Source organism: Canis lupus, chromosome 15 (genome assembly GCF_011100685.1).
Source record: "Canis lupus familiaris isolate Mischka breed German Shepherd chromosome 15, alternate assembly UU_Cfam_GSD_1.0, whole genome shotgun sequence".
Classification (NCBI taxonomy): Eukaryota; Metazoa; Chordata; class Mammalia; order Carnivora; family Canidae; genus Canis; species Canis lupus.
In genome coordinates, this window is record NC_049236.1 from 48,674,956 (window position 1) to 48,689,438 (window position 14,483).

Here is a 14,483-nt window from a genome sequence, read left to right on the forward strand (position 1 = left end):
TGTATATAAAGTTTTATTGGAATACGGAAATACTCATTTGTTTATATATTGTTTATGGCTGGTTTTGTGCTATAACAGAATTAAGTAGTTGTGTCTGAGACGTTATGGTCTACAAAGCCTAAAATATTTACGATCTGGCTCTTTACCAAAATGTTTACCCACGCCTGGTCTAAAGGGTGACAGTTGTTGAAATCATTTAATTAGACTTGACTATAGGATATTCATTGTCAAGTTTTAAGGCAAACAGTGATTTATACTTCATAAGTAATGCTTTGAAATGACTTATCAAATGGACTTTATTTTCCTGACTTTTAAAACTTTATCCAAGTGAACATTTTATTTTTTTAATATATGGCAAATCATATGTACTGAAAGCAAAAGATGATTTAGGAATCATAGTAGTATTTATCCTTGCTATGGGTAATTCCTTCTTAGATTTCTGCTTAAATGTGGGGGACTGATAAGTGAATCAGTTTTGAGCTTAAAGTTATTTCAGTTCATCTTGATAGTTCATTTGCAAATGGTAGCTACTGAAACATTCAGTGCTACTGAAACAATGGTTTTAAAGACAAAAAAGGTGACCTACACTTAGGGAACACCTTGGATTTTAAAATAATAAATCAGCTTATTCATTTGCTTTATTTAAAAATTTAAAAATTTTAAGTGCAGGGAAATTTAACAAAATTACCAGCTACACAAAATTACAATGCTGCACATTGGCAGCATACCCGTACAACTAGGCAATTACGTTTTTCTTCTAAAAGTTGCTGAATAACATCTTTTATAACAAGAAATGTTAATATGTTAATATCAGTAACATTCTTGGTGAAGCTGTATTTGAAATCCCCACCCACAAGAATGAAAAATGCTAAACTAGAGATTTCAACTAACTGACTCAAAAAGCACAGAAGGAATTAAATATTTGAAGTCATCTGCTACAGATGCTCATTTCATCCCAAAGGCTCTTCCTGGTCTCCTCCCTTTTCCTTTTTTCCCCCTTGAACAAATTTAACCTCCAATGGCAATTTATTGGGCTGTAGGACCATAGGAAAATGAATACAAATATCTTAACACTGCCATTGGCTGGGCAATATATTTCAACTTCGAAACTGCTCTGCAATTGCACATTAATCCCCTCAGACTGAACAGAGGGTCCAGGAAGAAAGGATTGATCTCCTTTAATGATGAAACCCTGGCACTGCAGTTTTATTTTTCACAACACAGTGCTGCTAAGAACCCCACTGTTATTATGAAAATTTCCCTAGCAAAGGAGCTCCATCACATTACCGGTGCACCAATTCATCATAACGTGCCTCGCTCCTGCTCATCAACAAGTCTGAGTGATGAAAAGATCCAATATTATCCTGACAGTACTTCATGCGCATTCTCAATCACACATTATTACAGCATCCATATTAATTTTCAGTGACACGCGTCCTAGGCCTGTTCAAATTAGGCAAACCAACGAGGGGGAGTTGATGAAATACCAGCATAGCCACAGCTCATTGCATTCCAATTTGCATGCAAATGGTTTATCAGGAAAATTCCATTCCCAGCAACCAGCAAGTGAAAAACAACTGTAATCTACACTTCAGGGCCACCATACAGAGCTTAATGAATCGCAAAGAGAGAAAGAAGTGACAGACCTATGAGAGGATCGATTTCCACTGGCAGCTGGTATGGCTGGTCTTGTACTGCACCTTGATGAGCTGGAATTCACAAAAGATTAAAAAAAAAAAAGCATTATTTTTCATATACTAAACTATATAACAATGCTAAAGTCAAGTCTTACGTAGAATTGTTTCCAACCTCCAAATCTCTCATATACTTTGGTGAAATTTAAAGAAAAAAAAATCCAGGTGCTTTTATGGCTAGCTTATGAAACATTTATTTTAGATTAGTGCTGTTCTGAACATGTGCCATCAGCAGTGGCTCCAGTCCTAGGCCATAAGCTATAGCAGATGCTTGACTGGCAACCTCTGATGCTGCAACAAAACAAAATTAAGTGGTAAAGCGCGCTGAAAACAAAATGTGACAACCATCTGCTGACTGTAGCAAATACTGTTTTTTTGTTACTTCTTAAAAAGGCAGTTTTGAATGCTACAGCACAAAGGATCCACAAAAACGTCAATTTATGATGGAGAAAGGGAAAGCTCTAAGTCAGGGAACATTTAATGTTTCATCCATCACTTAAAACCAATCAATTGAAAGTTTGAATAAAAATAAAGAAAGCTATCCGCAGATAAATGTTTTAGTTAAATGCATTTGGCTGAAATATTTTCTTCAAGATTGGATTGAGGTTTTTAAGAAAAGTTTTATTAATATTTAATATTTCCATGGTTTCAATTTAAAAATATTCTGAGAAGCAAATGAATAACAAAAATCAATCCATACTAAGAATAGTTTGTTCAATTCTCAAAATGGTTCTAAAGATTCCTGCATAGTTATTTTGTAATTGAAAAGAGATTTTGTGGGTTGTTTCCCTATGAAAGGTAGAAGGACTTAGGTAAGAGGAAGTGTGCTAGGGAGCAGGAGCCTCTGCTGGCTACTTATGCAGACTTGGGCAAGCAGAAACCTGAAAATGAAGGCTTTGGAATAGATGATCTTCTCAGCTTTGTAACTCTGATAGTTAAATTCTGGGCCCTTTTCCAAATTATTTCCCCCGAATGACTCAGCCATTCACTTTGGTCAGTATCTGCCTTTTATAGACTTATCAACATTTAAACTACTGCTTAGTTGGTATTAGAACTCTGCTAAATGACGTCATTATTTTAGGAAATCTTTCTGACTGTCCTTGAAGGGCTGAAAAGAAAAATGGGGTATGTTCCAATGAGTTTCATTAGATTATTTTAAAATTTATTATGTCATCATGTCCCCTGTTAGCAAATACCAACTTTTCAAGGTGGTTTTAAAGATCATTAATAAAATAGTGGTGCAAGTACAATATTAGCACTAAAAATTACAGTTGAGTATGTATAAGAAATTAAAGTGGCAGGAGAAAAGAAGCTGTATAACTCAGTCTTTTTTATTGAAGGCATTGTCTGCTGATCACTGGCTCTGCCAGCAAAGAAATCACAGGACACATATTGGGAATATTCAGGGAAAATGCACCATAGCCTCTGATTTTACCCACCAGTGCCATTAACTTCCAGTAATACCAGTGCTGATCACTATTAATACCTTGACAGACTTTCTCTACTTCTCTGAGAATCTGAGATCATAGAAACATGGAAGATACACTGTCAGTGAAATTGAGGAGGGTAACTATCTGTGGTCATGCCTCAAATTCCGGTGCTCCCACTGACTCCCCTATGACCTTGGGCAAGTTATGTAGCCTCTGCGGTTCAGTTTTCTGATTTGTAAAATGGGTTAGACTGAACAATATGAAATTAATAATACCTGACATTTTGACCTATAAAGAAGCTATTTCATATGGTTCAACCTAAAGACAGAACCTACATCCTAGCATTATTGAGGGGATCAGAGAGCTAATACATGTAAAGTGATTAAAACAGTATCTAGAACCTAGAAAATGTTCTATAAACATTAGCTGCTATTCTTTTATTTTGTTCGCAGGTCCTGTAAGGTCCTTTGAGGGAGAAGGAAAAATAGAGATGATTTAAAAAAAAAATCAGGACTCAGACCTTGCTGAAAGAAATGACAGGAGCTAGCTGTCTAATGAACAAACTATGGAAATCATAGATTCTTAGAAAAGAACTAGAATCTAAATTTAAAAAAAAAGTAGTATAACACGAATTTAATATTCGTTGAAGAAAAGCTGTTAGGGATTTCTGACATTTTTGTTCCTGACATTTGTTTTAAATTGAGGCATATCAAGGCAAGGAAAAAGTAGAACAAGATAGGATGAAAGATCAGATTTATATAAACATACTTGAAATGAGACACAGATTTAATAAAATGGATGCTTAATATTTTCAGGTGTAGGTATAAGCTCAGAATTGAAGATCACATTGTAGAAGGGTAACTACTGGGTATTCCCATAGGTATTTATCTGGTGAGGAAGTGCTGCGTCATACTGTAAAGCCAGAGGGTGAGACCAAAATGCAAGGTACATATGGTGTCTAAATGGGGTGACACAAGGTATATGTGGCATCCAAAATGGGTGTCTCTCCATCGTCTGGGGCCCCCACCTGAGGCAGAACAAAGGAGAAGTTTATTGAATACACTGCAGAGGAGCGGTTGGCAGCACGGCAGAGGAGAACCAGTCTGCCAGGAGGAGGTAGTGGGTGGGGGCTGCTTTTCAAGGAGGGAGGCAGAGAGGGAATCTTCCCTTCTTTGGGAACTATGCCTCATTGTAAGCAGCCCATTGATTAGCTAGGGCCTCTGGGTATTTCGAGTGGGTCGCTTCAAGAGCCTGTCTGTATTCTATCACTCAAGCTGCTTGCCTTCCCCCCTGACAGATCAGCAATGACAAATCTTAGGCATTTTGGGTGGAGGTTTCATCCTCAGGAGTACAGACCCAAAGAAGGCTCACTGGGGAGAATAACAGGCAAAGAATTGGCAAAACATATGCAGTCCTCCAAGCGTGTAGCTTACAGAATGGTGAGCTTGGGCTGGGAAGGGCTGGGTGTAGGGTAAGTGGCACTCCAGCAGAGGGACGCTGCCCCCAAACCACTTTACTATCTATAGAGAACCTAGAAGTAAGGAAAAGAATACTTGACAACCAAGTACTAAGGGAAGCAGGCTTTCCAGTCAGAGAAATAGGTTTGCTCAAGATGGGAGGCCCAGAACTCGTCAGCAGTACTTCTGGAGCCTACCTAAAACTTGAGTATCAGCTGGAGATCTTGTAGCCCTTGGGTTGAGCCAGCTCAGGGCCTGCTGAGTTTGCCCTTAGCTCGGCTAAACTAAAGACAGTGGCAGAGTAGCCAGGACTTTCCAGCAGGTGAAAAGGTTTGTTTTCCCTCACATAGCCTGTCACTCTGTTTAAACTGAGAAGTTCTCACAGCTGCCACTAGCAGCCACCGGGACAGGCTTCACTGGTGCTGGCCCTGATGCCACCACACACACTGGTGCTTTTGCCCAGCTCTAAGAGTAAATGCATACTAGGTAAATCCTTTAGTGTATTTGATAGAATATACCACCAGCGTGTTTTTCCTCTAACCAGTGGTATTAGAGAATCCAAAAATCACATTTGTTAAATGATAACCTTTAGTCCCAAAATATGTCATCTGCATACACACTTATCACTATAAGTTCACTTGAAGAAAAAGGAATAGAAGGACCTAATAATAGAGACAAGATATACCTGCCTCAATTTCTACCTTCTCCACTTTTTTTGAAATCTATTCTCTAATCAAATACTGGCATTCATTTCCTTTCTAACAGCCAGGAAAACAGCCATAGTTAGTAAATTCTGATACCAATCACAGATTCTTCATGATGGGTACGTTATTGAGCAAAGTCAGCGTACCAAGTTTTGCTTGAATGTCAATTCAATTCTGTTCCATTCTAAGAGTTTTTGCATTTAATTGGCATGAGGCCCTGTTCAAGAATTTATATTTTTGTTTTTTGCAACCAGTTCGGGTATTATAATGAGCAGCACTTTATGTACATTTTACAGATTTAATGACAAGCTAACAGACTATCAAAATCTATCTTTTAAAATGTCCTACCTAAAACAATGGCTTAGAAAAAAGCCTATAATCTTCAGGACTTTAAAAGATTTTCCTTCTTACAAATAGGATTTCTAACTAGTGGCCAAAAAAGAACAATGCTAGATCCAGATCCCAACATTCCTGTTCTAATGAGGGGCAATAAATCATAGCGGTGATCATAAAATTTGAGTCAGAAAACTTGGGTTCAAACCTGGCTCTGCCACTGACTGGCCATATGTGATATTGAACAAGGGGACTCAGTATCTTTGTGGTAAACTGTGGGGCCGGATTAGATGGATGAACTCTCAAGTCTCCTCAAACTTTGGCTTATGATTCTAATGGTTATTTCAGTAGCTTGCTGTTAGTTACTCTAACTATTCAACACTTAATGGAAAAATAGAAATGTACTTATGGGTTCGTAGAATTTTGGGTATGTAATTTAATTGTTCTTTTTTCTATCATCCATGACAAATACTATGATGTCATGTACAAAAAGGCATATAAGTAGACAATCAAAAATGCTGAGTATATGAATAAGTGGAAAAAAGATCTAATAAATAAATATATACTACTTATGGACACAATATAGAATATCATTATATTAAGATAGAGGAATAATATTTGTCTACAAGGAATAAAGACAAACCACCAGATGCCAGAGTTTATGTTTTAATATTTGTATTATATGCCTCAGAAGGGACTTCTTTAAGCCTTTCAAACTATTAAATATTTTGATTCAGACGAATGCTTGAAAATTGAAAACCTTAAATGTTGAGCTATATTTAAGTGGCTATTAAAGTTACAGTGCTTTCTATGGTGTTCAGCAGTTACTATGTATTATAATATTTCTTTACTTACCAGGAAGGTTGTGCCACTTGTTCACTGCAAAGAGCCTGTTAGCAGTGACTGTGATCACAGCAGGAGTCGCCAAACCAGGCTGGGTGTTAGCTGCCACATGAGTGACAGGGGAGTTGGAGGGAAACTTTAGGACCATGATAACATCCTGCTGGGCTTGGTCTGTGAACATCAATGGACTCTGCAGGAGGAGATACTGTTGAGTGGGCATGACAAGACCCAAATATACAAGAAGGAAAAGACAAAGAAAGACAAGAAAGAGAGAGGGTGCAGGAAAAGAAGAGGAAAGACCATGTTAACACAAGTTGCAACTGAGAGTGTGGTGAGCAGAAAGGTTATAGAAATGGCAATTAGGATTGGCTTGTTTTTAATGTACGTCATTAGTTGAACGTTTTAGTGATTGAAGTAAAATAACATTAACAGAAACACTTAAAAAAATCCATAGATTTTATTAGCTCCCTTTCCCACCCTACTCTCATGAAGGACTACAGAAATGATTTGATTTAGATTCTAAATAGGCAAAGTATTGGGGATTGCATTAAACCATTTCAGTTGCTATTATGTGTCAAGTACAAAAAAAAGAATGAGGATAGGCAATAGGTACAAAAGCAAGGCAAGGTAACTTCAAAGATCATCAAAAGTTGTGTTGAGTTAGCACGAAGATTTTGACAACTAAATAAAGAGATAATTAAAACAAACATTTATAAACAATAGTTACACAGCATGTATTATTACAGTAGAGAAATAACTTACAAACGTAATATACAAACTTAATTATAAAGGTGTTTCAAAGCAATGCATAATTAAATGTACTTGTAAAAACAATATATTTATATAGTGTACCAAGTCATAAACACTGCCCTATTATAATGCAAATGGTGCTTGCTCTTAACAATTTCTGCTATAGCTAAGGATAAAGAGAAATACCTAGATGTCCCTCTGCTCTTTTGATTAAAAAAACTAAAGCGCAAGACTTTTGATTTTGCCTTTGAAAAGCAGCAAGTAATTGAAAATGTTAAACAAAAAAACACTGTCTGTTCTAATAACATAGCAACAAAATAAATCTTGAAGACTACTAAAGATTTAGAACATTCCTACAACTCATATGTCATAATCCAAGACATATATAACACTGCTGTGATTTACTGGCTTTATTTATATGTCGGGGTAGTATGCTATCACCCAGTAATTGCACTGTGCATTTCCAGCAATCCTCTTCTACATGTCTATTTTCTAATAGCTGATTAGTATCATTCACAATTGAAACACTTTGATGAAGTGCTTCTGGCTGCTTTCCTACTGCCATATTTCAAAACACCAGGTATATGTAAATGTGTTAGGCACATATATTTAACACGTATTTATTCAGAACTGCTAATAAAAAATTAAATACATTTGCATTTTTATTATCAGTCCTTTTAAAAAAGTTATTAAGAGTACTTAGAAAAACATATTGCACTAAGAATTCCTATTTGCACTCTTTGCATAAAGGTGTAAATAAAGGCAACTAATAAGCTACCCAGACACCCTTCTGAGCAAGTGGCTAAAAGCCAATCAATATTATGAGTTAATCCTCCCTGGATGCTCATTCAATTAAAGGTGTCAGTAATGCCTCATCTGATGTGGCCTCAATTAAATCCAACTATCTGATGGTGTGAAAACACAGGGGGATACAGCAACAGCAGCAAAACCAGACAAATAGGCAGCCTTCGTGTGCCTGCTAATTACTACACCTGGTGTATATTATGGCTCATGCACTTAACGCAGCACGAGGTGGCTTTAATTTCTGTTATATTCGTGTGTGTGTATGTGTGTGTGGTGGGGTACGGTGCACTGATGGTTGATGGGGGGGACTCATCTGAATGGTAGTAAAAACAATAAACATTTGGGCCTTTGATTTTCAAAACCTCTATATCAATTAGTAAATTTGTTATACAAAGAACCTTTTATACAATTTTTAAGGAACTCTGTGGAACTGGGCAAAAATGAGAAATAGTGAGCAACAACAAACACAATACCCTACAAGCTAGTTTTGAAGAAGTCCTGGGAAAAGGAAATGAATATCATTTCAGAGTACCAAACCTTATTCTTCACTTATAGTTAAAAAAAAATATTTACTAAAGTCAATTTATAAACTCTGAGAAAGAGTATAACATACATCATAAAGTCTCACTGAAAGGAAGTTGATACTTATTTTTGAGCTTAACAGCTCATACTGTAAATACGATTAGGCTGAAATTGAATAATTCCAATGTTTATGTCCTTAAAAAAAACACAGAAACATCTCTAATGTGTAGGAAGAATGTCTTGTTTACATAGTGACTCTAGTGGGCCAACTCTAGGCCACATGGCAAGGACAGGCCACTTCCAGAGAAAGCCACAGACATCATATCTGGAACCATCCACTGCATTTTTATAACAAGCTGTCCCTCCAGTCTGTTTCTACATACTCCATCTTTGACTAGTGCTCCCGAGGCAGGCAAGCAGTGGAAACTCTTGGGAGTTGCATCACATCCTGGGCTATTAAGTATGGAATAAGAAGCACCAGAAATAAGCAGCACAATGCAGTGTACTGGGCTAGTCTATGACAATGGCAACAGTGGCATATGAGGACGACGACTGGTAAAACAGGGATCAGAGAAACAAACCTTCATCTAATTCTTGGTGCCTCAGGGAGCCACATCTGAGGTAGAAGGAGGAAACTGCTAGCCCAGTTTCATTCAGTTGTCACAGATTAAGTGTATCCTTGCTGACAACTCTGGTTTCCTTCCAACACGCCTTTCTTTCCCACCCACATATGTGTAATGTGAAAACACAATTTGCACACGTCTGGAAAGGAGTTCAGGGATTCAATTCAGAGGATAAAGATAATGGGAAAGACTGTACTCCATCCTCATATAAGCGTGGCCTTCCTATCCTAGAAAGCTGATCTGCCTCAATGAACTCTTTTGCCAAGGAGAGAGGCTTGGCAGGAGAGGCTCCCCTCTGACCCAGAGACCACGTCTGTGCAATGACCCAGGCAGAAAGTCAGTGGAGCAGCGGAGGCGTTTCCATTAGCCAACATCATAATAGCCTGAGTCTCACTGATAAGCTATTACTAAAATGATTTCTAAACCACAAACATAAATCATTCTTGCTATTTTTTATGGCATTATCTTCCACTGTTCTTGTTAAATGTTTGCTTTTTGTGTAATCTGCTCACTAGTTACCCTTTATGTTCACTTAAATCTGATCTCACCTGTTTAAAAACACTTAGGGGAAAATGTGATGCAAATAATTTTTAAAATGAGCATACTTTATTGTGACGGCCAAGTCATATAACTAGAGAAAGAAGGGAGAAAAAGGTTTGGAAGGAAAAAGAAAATAACAAAGAGGGTGAAAAGGAAGACACAAAGATGATGGTGAGATAGAAAGAGAAAGAAAAAAAGGAACAGAGTCAGAGGTGAAAGGGCCACATCTCTTGCTCTCTTTGCTGCTGTCTCGTTTCTAGTATTGGTCAAAATTCTACATCTCCAACTCCTGACCCTGGGCTGGCCTCTGACTTGTTTTGGCCAATAAAATGTGGTATAAATGATGCTGTGTGAGTTCAAGAGCTCAAGCTTCAAGAAGTGTTCTCTTGGAACATTGTTCCTATTCTGAAAGTGGCCTGAGCTAACTTCCTTGATGATGAAAAACTACATGGAAAGAGGTCTAACTCAGCCTACCCGCAGCACTTCAAGGCGAGACAAGCAGAAGAAATGACCATTTAACCCTCAAAATCATGAGAAATATAAATCACTGTATTAAGCTTTGGGTGGTGTGGTATACCAAACCACCTTTTCTTCTCTCTGCAGTCCCTTACTCTCAGTAACAATGTCCTACATTTTAGTTTTAAAATTCCCAAACCGAAAAATATACTGGGATGTAAAGAACAAACACAATAGCAAAACTAATCTAGAAATTCGTAGGATCAAATCAGAAAATTCATCTATCGGGACGCCTACATGGCTCAGCGATTTAGCACCTGCCTTCGGCCCAGGGTGTGATCCTGGAGTCCCGAGTTCAAGTCCCACATTGGGCTCCCCTCAGGGATTCTGATTCTCCCTCTGCCTGTGTCTCTCATGAATAAATAAATAAAAATATCTAAAGAAAAGAGAAAACTCATTCATCTTATATCTGGAGTCATTATCCTGCAGTGGGGATATGTGACAATTATAAACCTTTTAATTCTGCAACACAAAACATGAACTGATGAGAGCCTAGAGCACCAGAACAATGTTTACCTTTCTAAAGACTCCAGAACAGCATGCAATAATATTTACTGGTTGTTAGCAGGCTGACAAACATTGCATAAAAAGAACAGGTTCAGATGTGGCAGAGAATCTCAAGTACAACAAAACATGGTTATGAATGTTGAGCATGGTCTGAGAGAGACGCAAGAAGTTAAAAGAGTATAAGCGGCACTTACCACTTGCATAGCAGAACCTCTGGGAGGATGGGGCTCTATGAGTAGTTGAGAAGGTGTCTGTCCAAAACTTCGAATTTGAGCTTCAACAGCCTGAAAAATGCATGGGCAAGTTTGAGGGTTAAGAGGTGCTAATTATAGGCAGTAGAACCACAACTGTCACCTGAAAATGTCATTCCTACTTCTGGCTTGTTTCATGCTGAAAATCAACTTTATGTTTTCACAGTGGGTCTAAGCACCTGGCAAGGGCATTGAGGGTGAGGTCATCCTTTAGTACTGTGTAAGCTGTTCCTATAAAACCCTGAAAAACCCTCTCATCTTGCTCAGTGATATGAAACAGAAACCAGCTATTACAATCAGAAATTGTCCTTTTTGGCTCCATCTCTGTTTTCTTGCATTTTTTTCTCCTGCTTGCATCATCCCTGATGACTAAAGCTAATCTTTTACAGGTATAGAGAAAACCTATTGCTGCTTTGATTCTAGGCCCCATTTCATCCTGGGAAGTAGAAAGAAGGAAAAAAGGAACATAGCACCTGTGAAAATGGCTTGATGCTATTATTTTTGCCACAGGAAGAGCATTATTGTTGACAGTCTCTTTGAACTTAGGTGGCTAAACAACAAAGTAAAAGCCATATGTTGCATCCAAGCATAAGACAGTTAAACCAGGGACTAACTAAACATAAGAAACATGTGCATGCCCTTTTTGAAAGATGTGTGTGTGCACCCTTTGCAAGGTACTTGCTTACTATGGACCTTCCTGTACACCTAGCACAGATGCTCACTTCCCAATCACCAATCACTCCTTCATCATGAGAAATCTCTAAATGCCAGATGCTATCACTATCTGTAATTATTTTACTTGTTTACTTATTTATGTCTTTCTCTTCCACTAAAATACAAGATCTATGAGAGCAAGGACCTGATCTATCTTTACTGTTAGATCCCTAAATTGGGTGAATGAATAAATCATATAATATGTGTGAGGAGAGAGAAGGGAGCAAAGTTATAGAAAGACTATTTCAACCCCCACAACAGTCAGTATTCTGAAGTTCCAGGTGAAATGAAGGAGGAAAACCTCTCAAATTCATAAGAGGATATATGTTCATTATGTCACTTTTTTAATTCCTAGGAAACAGATCCTTAATTTTTATACGCTCTGTAGGACTATAGGCAATTAATATATCATAAACAAGGAAATATAATCATTTTCTAGTACTAATTTCTGTTTTTTATTTGTCGAGTGAGGATACCACTAGTAATCCTTTATAAAAATGTAACTTGTAAGAAACAATGATAGTGATTCACTCACTGATGCATTCAGTAATCGTTAACTATGTATATAGCAGTATTGGGTCTTACTCTTTTTTTTTTTTAAGTTTGTCTGTCTGTTTGTTTGTTTGTTTGTTTGTTTGTTTGTTTATTTATTTATTTATTTATTTATTTATTTATTTATTTATTTATTTATTTATTTATTTATTTATAATAGACATAGAGAGAGGCAGAGACACAGGCAGAGGGAGAAGCAGGCTCCATGCCGGGAGCCCGACCTGGGACTTGATCCTGGGACTCCAGGATCGCGCCCTGGGCCAAAGGCAGGCGCTAAACTGCTGAGCCACCCGGGGATCCCCAGGTCTTAATGTTTCTGACCTTGAATGTACTCTTAATACAGGAAGCAGGGCAAACGTACCTAGTAGGTTAAACATCAATTTGATGTAGTCAGGCCAGTAAGTTCAAGAAGTGCTCTATGACTTGGGCAGAAAAGATCGAAAAGCACCACCCTGAAAGCTGAGTGGTATGATGGAAGCAGCATGGGTTTTGAAGTAACAGACCATGTTCAAATCCTGAATGCATACACTTGTAAACTCTGTGATCTAGTAAGTTATTTAGTAACCTCTCTAAGTTTCAATGTTCTCTCCTGTAAAAATGTAGATAACAGTAGTATCACCTCATTATGCTATATTAAAAATTAAATGATATTTATGTAAAAAATATAGCAAAGTGCTTAATATAGATTAGACACTCAATATTCAGTCAACAAATATTAAGGGCTGATAATAACAACAAATATTTATTTAGTACTTAACTACTTACCAAGAACTTTTGAAGTGCTTTACTATCTTATGTCAGCTAATCTTTATATGATATGAGTGCAAGTGCCTGGGTGGCTCAGTCAGTTAAGCATCCAACTCTTAATTTTGGCTCAGTTTGTAATCTCAGGGTTGTGAGATCTAGCCCTATGTGGGGAATCCATGCTCAGTGGGGAGTCTGCCTCTCTAGCTCTCCCTCTGCTTGCACACTTGCACTCTCTCTCTCTTAAATAAATAAATAAATAAATAAATAAATAAATAAATCTTTTAAAATAATAGACTATATGATGTGAGCCCTTTATTATATCCATCTATAAAAAATAATGCACAAAGAACTTAAATATCTTGCCCAAGGTCACATAGTAATTAAATTGCAGGCTCAAAATTTGTACCTATGCCGCATGATTTTAGAGCTCTTAATCTTAAACTATTCTTCTTTCTTATCTGTTAAGTACTATGCCAAGACCTAGGATAAGACGAAGCACAAAAAAGCATGAGCCTGCAATACAATGAATGAATTAATAAGGTATCTCTATCATCATCATCATCATCATCATCATCATCATCATCATCACAAAGTATGTTCAGACACAATTAGTAGCGTAGCATGGATAGGCAAGTTTGGCTTTATGTAGCAGGAGGTAATGTTGCTCCTAGACTTTAGATACAAGAAAAGGAGCCAAGAGAAAGCATGGAATAAAGACTAGGATCATGTCAGGACTTCTAAAATGTTTTTTGATGGGACTAAATCAATTTATGATCAACATCAGGACAATCTTGAAGAAGAAAAAGTATCAAAAATAAAATTAGAGAACCTGAAGCATAGCGGTAGTCACAAAGAAAGAGGCGGGAGCACTGCTATTTTATGATACATGGATTTATTAACTGAGCTTATGAATGTGAATCTTAAATTTTTAAAGACCAGTTGGCAAAGCCAGCACCTTTACCCTTGACTGCTGCCTTTGGTGGTCCCTGCCCAACAACCACATGTCTTTTCCCCTATTTAAATGGAGGAGGGCAGGGGAGAGATAACTTGCACACATGGCCTGTGGCACTGGATGGTTCAGAGTGTTAATCTTGACTTAGCCATTTTTCTGCTGTGTGATTTTGGGCAATTAGCTTAACCTCTTTTCCTCATCTACAAAATAGAGAAACTAACAGTACCTAGTTCACAGAACTGTCAAAAAATTAAAAATACCTACAAAGTACTTTACACATACTAAGCACTAAATAAAATGTGGCATTATTATTAGGTTTGGGACTCAGCGTGATCCTCATTTAACACAGCTAAACAGGGAAGGAAGGGAAGAAATGTTTCAGGAGTTACTAATGATAAACAAATTATTTTAGGAAACTGAAATCTGGCATAAGATTTTAAGATATACTGCAGGGCTAAGTGCTCAGAGACAAAAATATCTCTTTGGAGGTTGAGAGGTCAATCCCAAACAAAAGGGATTATATACTTCAACCCTTATGGAAGCT

The 14,483-nt window shown here is 37.4% G+C and overlaps 2 protein-coding genes across 12 annotated transcripts in view; one reads left to right on the forward strand and one right to left on the reverse strand.

The window, feature by feature from the left end:
- Positions 1 to 14,483, forward strand: part of DCLK2 (doublecortin like kinase 2) — a 246,910-nt gene that overhangs the window by 193,291 nt on the left and 39,136 nt on the right. The window lies entirely within an intron of this gene.
- The window catches only part of LRBA (LPS responsive beige-like anchor protein), a 722,446-nt gene that overhangs the window by 38,728 nt on the left and 669,235 nt on the right, over positions 1 to 14,483 (reverse strand). For 9 of the 11 annotated variants that reach the window (XM_038558983.1, XM_038558984.1, XM_038558982.1 and 6 more), the window contains 3 exons: positions 10,918 to 11,007; positions 6,474 to 6,666; positions 1,647 to 1,709 (listed from right to left, as the gene is read on the reverse strand). In XM_038558983.1, coding sequence (XP_038414911.1) covers positions 1,647 to 1,709; positions 6,474 to 6,666; positions 10,918 to 11,007 — 346 coding nt within the window. The remainder of the gene's footprint in view (positions 1 to 1,646; positions 1,710 to 6,473; positions 6,667 to 10,917; positions 11,008 to 14,483) is intronic. The other 2 variants (XM_038558989.1, XM_038558987.1) reach the window with 1 other exon arrangement.